This window comes from Lampris incognitus, chromosome 18 (assembly GCF_029633865.1).
Source record: "Lampris incognitus isolate fLamInc1 chromosome 18, fLamInc1.hap2, whole genome shotgun sequence".
NCBI lineage: Eukaryota > Metazoa > Chordata > Actinopteri > Lampriformes > Lampridae > Lampris > Lampris incognitus.
The window spans coordinates 43,099,839-43,117,338 of record NC_079228.1 but is presented as its reverse complement, the minus strand read 5'-3'; the positions used below and the strand labels follow the sequence as shown (position 1 = coordinate 43,117,338).

The following is a 17,500-nucleotide window of genomic DNA, read 5'->3' as shown; positions in this document are numbered from 1 at the left end:
TCCTTGTTGGTCACTGCGATATCTCCTCAGAGCCCAAACCCTGCAGGGCTGCTCCTGTCTCTGTATCAGAAGCTTCATTCAGGATTGTAACTACTGATGTCCAACATCCATCCCACCATTCTCTAACATGAGCAGAACCCGTGTGCCGAGTCTGCTCTGCTGGGTTTACTGCCCATGTCTCATCTGTGTGTGTTTGGTCTGACAGTAGAGAGAACGGAGGAGGACTTGAAACTGGATCAGATGACGACGTGCACAGGAAGTGTATTGTCACATATTACAGTTCCTAGTTCCTCTTCCCATTCTGCTCTGATGGTTTCTACTGACACATTTTTAATGACATGATGGCATTAGTTTGGTCCTTTAAATATAAAGGAGTCTTAAGTCTAACATCTGATCTTCGTGTCTCGGGTAGTCGAGGGAAACAGGAACTCTGAGTTTGAATGAAGTGACGAATCAGAAGGCAGTGGGAAAAGCTTGATCTAGGAATGTTGAATTTGTTGACCAAATCATTGGGTCTTGCAAAGATATGATCAGTGTGGAAGTCGGAGCACCTTGCAGGGCCCTGCCTTTGTTAAAGGAGCAGTCTCATTCAGCAGCTGGAAGAAAGGGACTTCTACATATGAGAAGTCCATCACATGCTTTCCATTACATCCCATGAAAGTCAGATTTACCCTGACTTTACTAATTATATCCTTTAAAAAAAGTGTGCATTGTGAAAAGTACTCTCATTGAAAGTCACCTTTCATTTCACTGGAACTTTAACCTGTGTTGAATCAATCTTTATGTAAATGAATACTGAATACAACCAAACTCCTCTCCCTTGGCCTCAACCCCTCCCTCTGTAACTGGATCCTGGACTTCCTGACCAACAGACCTCAGTCTGTTAGGTTAGGTGACCACTCCTCCTCCACCCTGACCCTCAGCACAGGTGCCCCTCAAGGCTGTGTTCTAATCCCCCTCCTTTTCTCCCTCTTTACCCACGACTGCCTGCCAACTCACCCTTCAAATGTTATAGTTAAGTTTGCAGATGACACCACAGTCATTGGCCGTATCACCAACAATGATGAGATGGCCTACAGAGACAAGATTCAGCACCTCACATCATGGTGTACTACCAACAATCTTGTCCTTAATGTGCGGAAGACAAAGGAGCTGATTGTGGACTTCAGGAGGTCTAGAAGCTGCAGCCACTCCCCCATTCACATCAATGGGGTGGAAGTGGAGCGTGTTTCCAGCTTTAAATTCCTTGGAGTCCACATCAGCGAGGACCTTTCCTGGACATTAAACACCCAGGCCCTTGTGAAAAAGGCCCAACAACGCCTGCATTTTCTGATGAGGCTAAGGAGCGCCCGTCTACCCCCCAAAATTCTCACCAACTTCTACCACTGCACCATAGAGAGCATCCTGACCATCTGCATTTCAGTGTGGTATGGCAACTGCACCTCAGTAGACCAGAAAGCTCTGCAGCGGATCGTCAAGGCGGTCCAGCATATCACCTGTACCCAGCTCCCAGCCATAAAAGACATTTATCACAAACGCTGCCTTCGAAGGGGTCTGAGCATCAGTAGAGATCCCACCCACCCCAACCATGGACTGTTCTCCCCCCTGCCCTCTGGGAGGCGCTACAGGAGCCTCAGAGCCCACACTACCAGGCTCAAAAACAGCTTTTTTCCACAAGCTGTTGCCCACCTGAACCTGGCTACCCACTGAATGTCTGTAGATATTTTTAAATATTTTGTACTCCAGCTCTCTTTTAACTTATTTTTAGCTTTTGGTCTTCATGTGTGTATATCTTATGCTGTGTTTGCTGTGTTTGTGTGTGTCTGTCTTGCACTGTTTGGTGAAGCCACAGCCCCAATTTCATTTTTAACATGTGCCTGCACATTGCTTTTAATGACAATAAATTGAATTGAATCGAATTGAATATGACACATGTCATGTTTGCCTGCAGAGCAAATAGGTCCACAGAGGACACTATAGCCACATCTTTCCACACCGCCCTGACCCATCTAGAGCAGCAGGGGAGCTATGCCAGGCTGCTCTTTGTGGACTTCAGCTCTGCATTCAACATCATCCTCCTCCACAGACTGGTGACCAAACTGACAGAACTGGGCCTTGCTTATTCCATCTGCCTCTGGATTAAGGACTTCCTGTCTGAGTGCCCACAGAGGGTCAGAGTAGGCCCCCCACATCTCCTCAGCCCTCAGCCTCAGCACCGGCTCCCCACACAGCTGTGTGCTAAGCCCCCTACTCTACACCCTGTACACACACGACTGCACCCCCGCTCACTCCAGAAACACCATCGTCAAGCCGGGACAAGGTGGAGCAGCTGTCTGTGTGGTGCAGGGAAAATAACCTGATCCTCAACACCTCCAAGACACAGGAGCTGATTATAGACTACAGGAGGAACACAACGGACAGTCATCCCCTTTTCATCGGCGGGGACTGTGTGGAGAGTGTCTCGGACTTCCGGTTTCTGGGCATACACATAGAGGAGGGCCTGACCTGGAGCGTTAACACCACAGCGCTGGTTAAGAAGGCACAGCAGAGACTCTACTTCCTGAGGATCCTCAGGAAGAACCACCTTACCACCTCACTGCTTGTGTCTTTCTACCGCTGCTCCATAGAGAGCACACTGACCTACTGCATCTGTGTCTGGTTTGCCAGCTGCACAGTAGCAGAGAAGAAAGTGCTCCGGAGGGTCATCACCACCGCCCAGAAGATCACCGGATGCCCATTCCCCTCCCTGGAAGACCTATACAGTTCCCGCTGCCTCAAAAAAGCCCATGGCATCCTCAAGGACCCATCCCACCCAGGACACCATCTGTTTGAACTACCCTCGGGCAGATGTTACAGGACAATAAGAGCTCGGATAAACAGACTAAAGAACAGCTTCTCTCCCCAAGCCATAGCCGCACTAAATGCTGCAAAGACTTCATTCTTGACTTTTTGTGCAATATGTAGGTGTCCAGTAGAATGTAGAAATGAATGTGTGTGTGTTTTATGTTTTTCATTCTTTTTATACTGATCTTTGCACTGATAAGAACTGCACTTTCAAATTTTGTATGTATTTGTACAATGAAAAATACATTTCTATTCTATTCTACTAAGTTCAGACCTCCACCAGACACTAGACAGTGCTGCAACTCTCCTGCATGGATTTATTATGAGCCAAGTGAAATTCATCAACAAAATAAGAAACTACCAGACAGATACAGATGATTCTTTAGAAAGCCTGTAAATCTGCAGCACAGTAAACTGAACATATGCATTTTCCTTTTCACTGAAAATGAAAGCATTCATTTCCCCATATCACCAACGGAGATTAGCGAGAAGGTATTCATGATTAGTAGGCGGCCTACTATTATCTATGATGGAGAAAATGCTGTAGGAGGAAACAGGGGTTGTACAGGTCAGATTGGTTGTTGTTTGAGTTTCTGGTACCTTGAGTCCAAGCAGAGCTCCAGTATCAGCAGGAATGGTCCCATCCTTCATGCGTTTGTTCAGGAGAATTCGACCAATCAGACGCTCCCCATCTTTGGATGGTTGCCATATTACCGGGTGCTACCAGGTTACAGGTACAAACATATACGGTCACTTAGCAACAACAAGAACAGGCTGGCATCACTTGACTCCCTTTGAAATTGTTTAAAAACCCAGCTAGAGAATCACTTCCTGTTTGGGTTTCATTCACTTCCTGTCTGGACCAAAGAGAGAGAGAGAGAGAGAGAGAGAGAGAGAGAGAGAGAGAGAGAGTGAGAGTGTGTGTGTGTGGTCTCTTTCCCTCAGATCCTCCATTGGTACGTGGTGGATCTTTCTGGGCTGCTGGAGAAGTTCATGTTTGGTAGATAATTTAGTGCCCTGGTGGTGACACCAGGACAGGCTGGGTAGCAGTTAGGCTCCATTCAGAGTTTAACAGCTACTATAAAAAAAGACTGGTATTTTTAATAAAAGCAGCCCTCTGCAGTAAAATCCAAACAGCAAGTGATGACCAACCCATTCTGGACAGACTGACCTGTCTTCATATTGTAACGTGCATGGATAAGTAGACACGTTGGCCACTCGCTGACGGGTGTGACCCTTTAGTCGAGCGGTTAGCGATGTTTCCTGCGGTGCGGGCGATACGGGTTCGCGTCTCGGCCGCGGCAGTTCCTGAGGTTGCCCCCCGAATTCGCTAATTATATTGTAGCGAAGTCTGGGAGACTGTCGCCACAGCCGGGACGCGAACCCGTGTCTCCCACTGCGTAAGCGACAACGTTAACTAGTCGACTAAAGGGTCAGACCCGTTAGTCAAGGACCAACGTGTCTGCTATCCTAATGCACGTTACACTGCCCCCCTCCTTCGGGAAGCGCGTCCTCGCGCTTCAGCATATCAGCTCCCTCACGCATCTGGGCGCACGCGCTTCCGATGACCTCACGGTCTCACCATCCAACTTCTGACACCAATGTAGCGAATTCGGGGGGCAACCACAGGAACTGCCGCAGCGCGAACCCGTATCGCCCGCACCGCAGGAGACATCGCTGACCGCTCGACTAAAGGGTCAGACTCGTTAGTCAAGGACCAACGTGTCTACATATCCATGCACGTTACACTATAGGAGATACACCATATAATCACGATGAAGATGGACCCCCAGTGTGGCCTTCTTTCACTTGTAGTTCTGTTGAGTTTGGTTTACTGTCAAATCTTTTGTAGTCTTGCTCAGGGCACAAACTAAGTGACATGGCGACCACATCCCAACATGATCTCTTGCTGGTCTGGTCCAGAAGCTGTGCCAGAACCTCGGCACAAGTTGTTAACAAACAGGTTTTCTTTGATTTACAGCAACCAAAAGGACAGAGCTGATACTGAAGAAAGAATGAACTGTTCAAAGTCCTTCCTATTCAATATGAAGCTCCGCTTTATTTCTAGTGACGGCACACTGTGATCACAACAGGAAATGACATCACTCTAAAGAGATACATGCAGGACAAAGAGAGAGAGGGTACAACATCAAGGGGTAGAGAGACAGAGAGACAGAGGGAGGGAAAGAGTATTAGAGGAATGAAAAGATGTGAAAACAAAAAAGACAGACAGGGGCATGATGGGAAGGCTTTGGGATGAAGAGGTGACAGCAGAGAGGAAAACAGAAAACAAGACTGTTGCAGTAAATTCAATAAACCACAGATTCTACTGATACTAGCGTTCCAAACCGAGAGAGAACACGAGAGAGAGACAGAATATCAGAAGAAGAGAAAGGAACACTGATCGCGCTCATTCTGTGCTCAGTGATTGACAGGCACTGTGACGAGTGAGGTGGAGAGCTGGACTGTAAGTCCCGCCCCTATGTGAGACAACAGGCCAGTGAGCTGGCAGGGTGCAGCCTGGCTGTGTGATGACGTATTACATCATAATTCCTTCACCACTGTTCTCACACATGACCAGGTGAAGCAGAGCAACGCGAAACCAAGTACGTATCCCACAAAAAACAAAGAGAAGAAAAAGAGATGAAACGGGAAGAGAAAAGAGCAGTCTGCTGGTTCTGACGCACCCTTTCATCATCCTCTTCCTCGCCAGTATCTTGTCAGAGCGTAGTTCTTCATTCAGCGTGGTGCTGCTGCAGGTGTCCACCCCAAAATCTTTAACCTGCAGCTCCAACCAATCAGCTTCTTCCAACCAACCATCAGCCCTGAACCCGCCCATCAGCCTCTTTAGCCTATCTGATAGGTCCACAGAGGCATCAAGAAAAAAGGCCGTCTGCACTTTCTGTTCTCTTTATTCCCCTCTAACTGTCACCTGGCGAGGTGGACAGGTGAGGTTGGGTGACATAACAGGTAGATAGACACACAGAGAGACAGGTGGAGAGAGGTTAAAGCTGATAATGGCAAAAGGGAGGGTCTTTGGGAGAGCAGCTTCTCTCCCATTGGTCCTACCATAGATATGGGCGTGGTCTCCCCATGCCAAGACCCATGATCCCACCATTGGCCATCCATCTCTCCTGGCAATAAGACACACACACACACACAATCAAAAAGTGTACACATACGTTTGACCAGGTGACAAACATACTGACAGTTGCCTGACACTCATGTAAAGTTAAATTGAACATGTAAAGTTAAATTACACATGTTAAGTTAAATTAAACATTTAAAGGTAAATTACACATGTTAAGTTAAATTAAACATTTAAAGGTAAATTACACATGTAAAGTTAAATCAAACATTTAAAAGTAAATTAAACGTAAAGTTGAATTACACATGTAAAGTTAAATTAAAAATGTAAAGGTAAAGTAAATGTAAAGTAGAATAAAACAAGTAAAGGTAAATTAAACATGTAAAGTTAAATTAAACATGTAAAGTTAAACTAAACATGTAAAGGTAAATTAAACGTAAAGTTAAATTAAACATGTAAAATTAAATTAAATGTAAAGTTGAATTACACATGTAAAGTTGAATTAAACATGTAAAGGCAAATTAAACATGTAAAGATGAATTAAACATGTAAAGATAAATTGAACATGTAAAGTTAAATTACACATGTTAAGGTAAATTAATGTAAAGTTGAATTAAACATGTCAAGGTAAAATTAAACTTGTAAAGTTAAATTAAATGTAAAGTTGAATTACACATGTAAAGTTGAATTGAACATGTAAAGGTAAATTAAACATGTAAAGGTAAATTAAACATGTAAAGGTAAATTAAATGTGAAGTTGAATTAAACATGTAAAGGTGAATTGAACATAAAAAGGTAAATTAAATGTAAAGTTGAATTACACATGTAAAGGTAAAATTAAACATGTAAAGACATATTAAAATGTAAAGGTAAATTAATCGTGAAGTTGAATTGAAAATGTAAAAGTAAATTAAACATGTAAAAGTAAATTAAACCTTAAGTTGAATTAAACATGTAAAGGTAAATTAAACCTAAAGTTGAATTAAACATGTAAAGGTAAATAACACATATCAAGTTGAATTTTAACATGTAAACGTAAATTGAACATGTAAAGTTAAATTACACATGTAAAGGTAAATTAAATGTAAAGTTGAATTAAACACGTAAAGGTAAATTGAAGACGTAAAGGTAAATTAATTGTAAAATTGAATTATACATGTAAAGGTAAAATTAATCTTGAAAAGGTAAATTAAATGTAAAGTTGAATTACACATGTCAAGGTAAAATTGAGCTTGTAACGGTAAATTAAACATGTAAAGGTAAACTAAACACGTAAATTTGAATAAAATGTGTAAAGTTGAATTGAACATGTAACGGTAAATTAAACATGTAAAGGTAAATTACACATCTAAAGTTGAATTGAACATGTTTAGGTAAATTAAACATGTCAAGTAAAATTAAACATGTAAAGTTGAATTAAACATGTAAAGGTAAATGACACATGTAAAGTTGAATTTTAACATGTAAACGTAAACTGAACATGTAAAGTTAAATTACACATGTAAAGGTAAATTAAATGCAAAGTTGAATTAAACACGTAAAGGTAAATTGAAGACGTAAAGGTAAATTAATTGTAAAATTGAATTATACATGTAAAGGTGAAATTAATCTTGTAAAGGTAAATTAAATGTAAAGTTGAATTACACATGTAAAGGTAAAATTAAACATGTAAAGGTAATTACACATGTAAAGTTGAATTTTAACATGTAAACGTAAATGGAACATGTAAAGTTAAATTACACATGTAAAGGCAAATTAAATGTAAAGTTGAATTAAACACGTAAAGGTAAATTGCAGGCGTAAAGGTAAATTAATTGTAAAATTGAATTAGATATGTAAAGGTAAAATTAATCTTGTAAAGGTAAATTAAATGTAAAGTTGAATTACACACGTAAAGGTAAAATTAAACGTGTAAAGGTAAATTAAAATGTAAAGGTAAATTAAACATGTAAAGGTATATTAAACATGTAAAACTAAACTAAACCTAAAGTTGAATTAAATGTGTAAAGTTGAATTAAACATGTAAAGGTAAATTAAACGTAAAGGTAAATTAAACACGTAAATATAGATAAAATGTGTAAAGTTGAATTTAACATGTAAAGGTAAATTACACATGTAAAGTTGAATTGAACATCTAAAGGTAAATTAAACATGTAAAACTAAACTAAACCTAAAGTTGAATTAAATGTGTAAAGTTGAATTGAACATGTAAAGGTAAATTAAACATGTAATTTTGAATAAAATGTGTAAAGTTGAACTGAACATGTAACGGTAAATTAAACATGTAAAGGTAAATTACACATGTAAAGACCAAGCTAGTCTGACTGGCTGGTGATGAGACTCAGATATTTATCCTCTTTGGAGTCGTTGTCAGCGCTATAGATATGCGTGGCTCTTTGTGTCCCGATGTTTACCAACACCCGTCGCTAACAGAGCCATAGATATGAGTGGCTCTTTTGTGTACCGATGTTTGGCCGCGCCCGTCGAGCTGTTGATGTGCATTTGTTTAGCAGCGACGGTGGTTGGGGGTGTTAGTTTCGACTTCATTGTTCAGTGGTGATGAGAGAGGTTGGAGCCGTTAGTGAGCGACTGTTGTTCTAGGAGGCTAGGCTTCTTGAGTCTCCTGGGTAGAGATGGAAGGACAGCATTGTAAGTGGGAGATAGGTGGTGTCGCAGACCTCCTCCTCTGGTGAGGGATGGTTTTTCCAGTTTCTCATAGATGGCTTCCTTCACCCCTCTTTCAAACCATCTATCTCCCCTGTCCAAAATGTGTACGTTGCTGTCCTCGAAGGAGTGTGTCTTCTCCTTTAGGTGTAGCTAGACTGCTGAGTCTTGTCCTGAGGAGTGTGGCCTTCTGTGTTGGGCCATCCGTTTGTGTAGTGGTTGTTTGGTTTCTCCTATGTATAGGTCAGTGCAGCCCTGACCGCTGAGCCTGCTGTCCTACTCTCTCCTGAGGCAACTAAGGCCATACACGACTTATGGCAGTGCAGGAGTAACAGCCTTGACCTACAGCAGTGACACCACTTAAAATGTCTCCTCGATGACTACACAGACAGACATCTTCGCTGCTAGAGACAAAGACTGCATACAGACTGGGCTGGTCCAGCATGCCATCGAGACCGGCCCGGCCCAGCCCATACATCTGCAGCCCCATCGGCTGGCCCTCACTAAAAGACTGCAAATATTTGCAATAGAATTAGTTTTAGATCAATTACACACAAAACAGAAGTTATGATCAGATCTACCAATCAGATTTACCTATAAGATCTACCTATGACATCTACCTATGAGATCGACCTATAAGCTCTATCTATCAGATTTACCTATAAGATCGACCTATAACATCTACCTATGAGATCTACCAATAAGTTCTACATATAAGCTCTACCCATAAGATCTATGAGATCTACCTATGAGATCTACCTATAACATCTACCTATGAGATCTACCTATAAGATCTGCCTATAAGATCTACCTATGAGATCTACCTATAACATCTACCTATGAGATCTACCTATAACATCTACCTATGACATCTACCTATGAGATCTACCTATAAGATCTACCTGCAAGCTCTACCTATGAGATCTGCCTATAAGATCTACCTATAACATCTACCTATGAGATCTACCTATAACATCTAACTATGAGATCTACCTATGAGATCTACCTATAAGATCTACCTATGAGATCGACCTATGAGATCTATCTATCAGATCTACCTATAAGATCTACCTATGAGATCGACCTATGAGATCTGCCTATGAGATCTACCTGCAAGCTCTACCTATGAGATCTACCTATAAGATCTACCTATGAGATCTCCCTATAACATCTACCTATGAGATCTACCTATAATATCTACCTATGAGATCTACCTATAAGATCTACCTATGAGATCGACCTATAAGCTCTATCTATCAGATTTACCTATAAGATCTACCTATAACATCTACCTATGAGATCGACCTATGAGATCTGCCTATGAGATCTACCTGCAAGCTCTACCTATGAGATCTACCTATAATGACCATGAGCCATCAAAAGACCGCTTGTAATGTGTGCGTGATGGTGTGCATCGTGTCAGTATTTATGACGTGTGTTGTCGCATCATTTCCTTGGTGAAGTTTGTTGCTCTGTCCTAGAAACACACTAGCGTCCTCCAGTGCAGAGAAATAGTCTAAACTTGATTTGTGATTATGTCCAACATGTGTGGTTACAGACGCCGTTACAGACGCACCATGACTACCACCGAGGCCTTGCAATATTTACAGGCATTGGACAGTGGCCATTTTAAATTGTTTCAAAAATAGTATTAAAGTTGTTAAAATGTTAATTTTGGTTTCAGTCGTTTCTAACAGACAGACTAACATATGTAATGCATTAATACCTCAGCTGGGTATTTATCTTGACACAATATAGTTGTTTTTTTGTTTTTTTTTCAGATTTTTCCCTTTTTCTCCCAATTTAGTGGCCAATCGCTCCCTATTTTAATTCAAACACCCACCCTCGTACTGTATGCGTTCGCCAACTGCGTCTCTCCGGCCGGCAGTCTCCAAGGAGTCGCCTCGCCACTTCCGTGACAAGGCGACTCCAGGCCGAACCGCTGCTTTATCCGACACACACAGAGACGCATTCATGTGACGAACACAAGCCGATCCATAGTCGGATCTGACGAGACCGGGGCGCGAACCCCGCTCCCCAGTGGGCAACTGCATCGACACAGAGCCGATGCTTGGACCGCCACACCACCGCGGACCCCCATATAGAGTTCACACAGCGCGCATGGTGGTTTCAGGCAGGAGTGACATCCTGGTCCTACCGCACACTCAAACGCTGTGAAAACTACAGCCTTGTGTGACGAATTTGACTTGTAATCTACTTAACTCAACTTCGTGTACTTGTATATCTTTATCTGTTTATGTGGTGTTTTTGTTGTGTACTCACTACCTGAGCACACGCTGCCTTGTCACTGTTGGGGGAACAGTAAAGTTGTTGTAAATAAAGTTTCTGCAAAAAAGCGATTTTTCAAAAAAGCAACACATCACTGGCCTGTCTGCTGAGACAAGTGAGGACACCTTCACTGTCCTGAGGACACCTTCACTGTCCTCACCTGCCTCAGCAGACAGCAGGTGAGGACACCTTTGCTGGATTAAAGTGAAACAAGCAGATGTTTGCTCGTTTGCATGGCGTCCAGGTGTGAAGCGGTGTTAGTGTGTGCATGGCCAGCAGATGGTAAAACAGGTTTGAAACAGCCATAAAGAGACCAGCAGGTAGGAAGAGAGATGACATGTCTTTCTTTGCATTTCAAAAATGTAAATATCAGAAAATAACTGTCTTACTGGTGCTGACCTGTCTCGTAATGTTGAATGGCACATTAGATGACTCGGAATGACCTGCAGATTTTCACCTCCACATCAGACCGGGAGAGAATACACACATTTCAATTTGTCTACCGTCCAGGTGTTTTAACATGGACCTTCTGATCCACTCTGCTACGGCAAGATAACATGTGTAGCTCCAGCCACAGCACAGCTCCTGTCTGCCAGGAGCCACGCTGGTTTACAACAAATACCACAGCCACATCGTCTGTGAACTAGCTAAATACCACGCATGGTACACATTACTCAGATGATGTACTACTACAGCAAGATAACATGTGTAGCTCCAGCCACAGCACAGCTCCTGCCTGCCAGGAGCCACGCTGGTTTACAACAAATACCACAGCCACATCGTCTGTGAACTAGCTAAATACCACGCATGGTACACATTACTCAGATGATGAACTACCAGCTCAGCTCAGGAGAAGGCCCAGCTAGTGTTTAATGAGACAAGGGGGAATTATTAAATTTTAAGCAATTAGCCAAAATTCAAATCAATTCTCACCTGCAAGAAAAAATCAAGTTCATATTTAATCCTGTAATAATGTAGTATAATAAAACCAAGTGATCTAATATAATAATACCATGTGATCTGATATAATATAAGACCACGTGATCTAATATAATAATACTATGAGATCTGATACAATATAATGATACCGCGTGATCTGATCTAATATAGTAATAATACCACATGATCTGATATAATAATACCACGTGATCTAATATAATAATACCATGAGATCTGATACAATATAATGATACCACGTGATCGATACAATATAATAATACCACATGATCCGATATAATAATACCACGTGATCATACAATATAATAATACTACATGATCTGATGTAAGAATACCACGTAATCTGATATAATAATACCACATGATCTGATATAATAATACCACGTAATCTAATATAATAATAACACGTGATCTGATACAATATAATAATACTACATGATCTGATATAAGAATACCACGTAATCTGATATAATAATACCACATGATCTAATATAATAATAACACATGATCTAATATAATATAATAATACCACATGATCTAATATAATACCACATGATCTAATATAATATAATAATACCACATGATACTATATATATAATAATACTACATGATCTAATATAATATAATAATACCGCATGATGTGATATAATATAATAATACCACATGATACAATATAATATAATAATACTACATGATATATTATAATATAATATAATACCACATGATGGGATATAATATAATAATACCACATGATATAATATAATATAATAATACTACATGATCTAATATAATATAATACCACATGATATAATATAATATAATAATACCACATGATCTAATATAATACCACATGATCTAATATAATATAATAATACCACATGATATAATATAATATAATAATACTACATGATCTAATATAATATAATAATACCGCATGATGTGATAAATTATAATAATACCACATGATATAATATAATATAATAATACTACATGATATAATATAATATAATATAATACCACATGATGGGATATAATATAATAATACCACATGATATAATATAATATAATAATACTACATGATCTAATATAATATAATACCACATGATATAATATAATATAATAATACTATATGATCTAATATAATAATACCACATGATGTTATATGATATAATAATACCACATGATATAATATAATATAATAACACTATATGATCTAATATAATAATACCACATGATGTTATATGATATAATAATACCACATGATATAATATAATATAATTATACTACATGATCTAATATAATATAATACCACATGATCTAATTTAATATAATAATACCACATGATGTGATATAATATAATACCACATGATATAATATAATAATACCACATGATGTGATATGATATAATAATACCACATGATATAATATAATAATACTACATGATCTAATATAATATAATAATACCACATGATGTTATATGATATAATAATACCACATGATATGATATAATATAATAATACTACATGATCTAATATAATATAATAATACCACACGATCTAATATAATATAATAATACCACATGATGTGACATAATATAATAATACCACATGATATAATATAATATATAATAATACTACATGATCTAATATAATAATACTACATGATCTAATATAATATAATACCACATGATGGGATATAATATAATAATACCACATTATATAATATAATATAATAATACCACATGATGTGATATGATATAATAATACCACATGATACAATATAATATAATAATACTACATGATATAATATAATATAATATAATACCACATGATGGGATATAATATAATAATACCACATGATATAATATAATATAATAATACTACATGATCTAATACAATATAATACCACATGATATAATATAATATAATAATACCACATGATCTAATATAATACCACATGATCTAATATAATATAATAATACCACATGATATAATATAATATAATATAATAATACTACATGATCTAATATAATATAATAATACCGCATGATGTGATAAATTATAATAATACCACATGATATAATATAATATAATAATACTACATGATATAATATAATATAATATAATACCACATGATGGGATATAATATAATAATACCACATGATATAATATAATATAATAATACTACATGATCTAATATAATATAATACCACATGATATAATATAATATAATAATACTATATGATCTAATATAATAATACCACATGATGTTATATGATATAATAATACCACATGATATAATATAATATAATAACACTATATGATCTAATATAATAATACCACATGATGTTATATGATATAATAATACCACATGATATAATATAATATAATTATACTACATGATCTAATATAATATAATACCACATGATCTAATTTAATATAATAATACCACATGATGTGATATAATATAATACCACATGATATAATATAATAATACCACATGATGTGATATGATATAATAATACCACATGATATAATATAATATAATAATACTACATGATCTAATATAATATAATAATACCACATGATGTTATATGATATAATAATACCACATGATATAATATAATATAATAATACTACATGATCTAATATAATATAATAATACCACACGATCTAATATAATATAATAATACCATGTGATGTGACATAATATAATAATACCACATGATATAATATAATATATAATAATACTACATGATCTAATATAATAATACTACATGATCTAATATAATATAATACCACATGATGGGATATATTATAATAATACCACATTATATAATATAATATAATAATACCACATGATGTGATATGATATAATAATACCACATGATATAATATAATATAATAATACCACATTATATAATATAATATAATAATACCACATGATGTGATATGATATAATAATACCACATGATATAATATAATATAATAATACCACATGATATAATATAATAATACCACATGATGTGATATAATATAATAATACCACATGATCTAATATAATAATACTACATGATCTAATATAATATAATACCACATGATGGGATATAATATAATAATACCACATGACATAATATAATATAATAATACCACATGATGTGATATGATATAATAATACCACATGATATAATATAATATAATAATACCACATTATATAATATAATATAATATAATAATACCACATGATGTGATATGATATAATAATACCACATGATATAATATAGTAATACCACATGATATAATATAATAATACCACATGATGTGATATAATATAATAATACCACATGATCTAATATAATATAATAATACTATATGATGTGACATAATATAATAATACCACGTGATCTGACGTCATGTGTGTCCATCCTACGAACTTGTGAATGGGTCCCTTTTTATTCTGTCATGAGGCACACAAACACACACACACACACAAACACACACACACACACACACACACACACACACACACACACACACACACATACAGTCACACACACACACACACACACACACACATATATATATATATATACACACACATATATATATACACACATATACACCCACACACATATATACACCCACACCCAACCACACACACACACACAACATACACCCACACCCTCTCACATACACACACACAACCACACACACACAATATACACACACATACACCCACACCCACACCCACATACACATATACACACACACACACCCCGCAGCAGAGGGAAGATACTCACAGGGCAGGCGGAGCTCCATGGAGGAGGATGGGGTGAGGAGGTGTTATCAGGAGGTGCGTCTCCTCTCTCCTCCCTACGTGTGTGTGGAGGAGCTCACAGACCTCCAGGCTACAGAGGAGATCATGCCTCTCTCTAATGAGCTTATCTCCACACAGTAAACCTCTCTCGTCCTCTTTCTCTTCTCTCTTTCTTCCTCTCTCTCTCTCTTCCTCTCTCACGTTGATCAGTATCTCTCTCTCTGTCGCTCTCTCCCTTTGTATCTCTCTTCTCTTTCTTTCTCTCTCTCTCTTCCTCTCTTTCTCTTCTCTCTTTATTCCTCTCTCTCTCTCTTCCTCTCTCACGTTGATCAGTATCTCTCTCTCTGTCGCTCTCTCCCTTTGTATCTCTCTTCTCTTTCTTTCTCTCTCTCTTCCTCTTCCTCTCTCTCTTCCTCTCTCACGTTGATCAGTATCTCTCTCTCTGTCTCTCTCTCCCTTTGTATCTCTCTTCTCTCTTTCTTTCTCTCTCTCTCTCTTCCTCGGTCTCTCTGACCTTGATCAGTAGCTTTCTCTTCCTCTTTCTCTTCCTCTCTCTTCCTCTCTCTCACCTTGATCAGTATCTGTGTGTGTATGTGTGTGTGTCTCTCTGTGTGAGTGTGAGTTTGTGTGCGTGTGTGTGTGTGTCGCTCTCTGTAGTTTGGTAGATAGTTGTGTTATGAGTTATAGTTAAGCATCAGGTCGGCTCTCGCTGGCTGAACAGTGAGCTAGCTGACTGGCTGGCTGGCTGGCTGGCTGGCTGACTAGCTGGCTGGCTGGCTGGCTGGTTGACTAGCTAGCTGACTGGCTGGCTGTCTGGCTGGCTGGCTGACTAGCTAGCTGACTGGCTGGCTGGCTGGCTGACTAGCTAGCTGGCTGGCTGGCTGGTTGGCTGTCTGGCTGGTTGGCTGTCTGGCTGTCCGGCTGGTTGTCTAGTCGGCTGGCTAACTGGCTGGCTGGCTGGCCGGCTGTCTGTCTGGCCGGCCGGCTGGCTATATGTCTGGCTGTCTGGCTAGCTGGCCGGCCGGCTGGCCGGCTGGCCGGCTGTGTGGTCGGCTGGCTAAATGGCTGGCTGGCTGGCCGGCTGTCTGTCTGGCCGGCTGGCTGGCTATATGTCTGGCTGTCTGTTTGTCTGGCTGGCCGGCTGGCTGGCTGCTTGTGACCTTGCTCACCGTCACCTGCCCTCCATGCAAACACTAACAGTTAGCCACAAGATCCAAGAAAGAAATTCCAGATCCAGAACAGTTTAAATTCCAAGTGACCATGAGACATGCACCGAGACGCCAGTCTCTTCATCCAGGAGTACCACCGAACTGAGGGAGAACGGCCAGGCCAGATGGACCCGCCACAGAGCCCAGGGTCCGGTCCAGTTGTTCTCTTATCCGATTACAGCTTCTTTCTTATTGCAATGCACAGCAGCACGACCACTCCTCCATCAACAAAGTTTGTTGTCCTCTTCTTTAAAATCCCTTCAGTGTCTTCCCAGACGACAAACACCACACTGACCCTCCTCCCCTCAGCAGGGGGGCGGAGCCTGGAGCTCTCTGAGCCAATGGAAAGCTGTAATCTCTGAGGAAGTGGCTTTTGTCCCACTGATGTGAAGAAGGACTTAAACTGATCTGATGAGTCAGAGACTAGCACCTGTCTCACTGCCCATAAGTGATCAATACTGATCAATAGTGTTCAATACCGCTCACACTGAAACACCCAAGCCCAAAGCAATAGTACCTACTGAAATATACTGCTGTATGAAGCTACAGATACTAGAATATAGATGTGACTGTGATATACATCACTGATACAGATACTAGAATATAGATGTGACTGTGATATACATCACTGATA

At 38.8% G+C, this 17,500-nt stretch overlaps 1 protein-coding gene across 1 annotated transcript in view; it reads right to left on the bottom strand.

Moving 5' to 3' along the window:
• rims2b (regulating synaptic membrane exocytosis 2b) overlaps positions 1 to 17,500 on the bottom strand; it is a 214,459-nt gene that overhangs the window by 177,581 nt on the left and 19,378 nt on the right. The window contains exons 5-6 of the mRNA XM_056298085.1: positions 5,914 to 5,978; positions 3,445 to 3,564 (exon numbers count right to left, since the gene is read on the bottom strand). Coding sequence (XP_056154060.1) covers positions 3,445 to 3,564; positions 5,914 to 5,978 — 185 coding nt within the window. The remainder of the gene's footprint in view (positions 1 to 3,444; positions 3,565 to 5,913; positions 5,979 to 17,500) is intronic.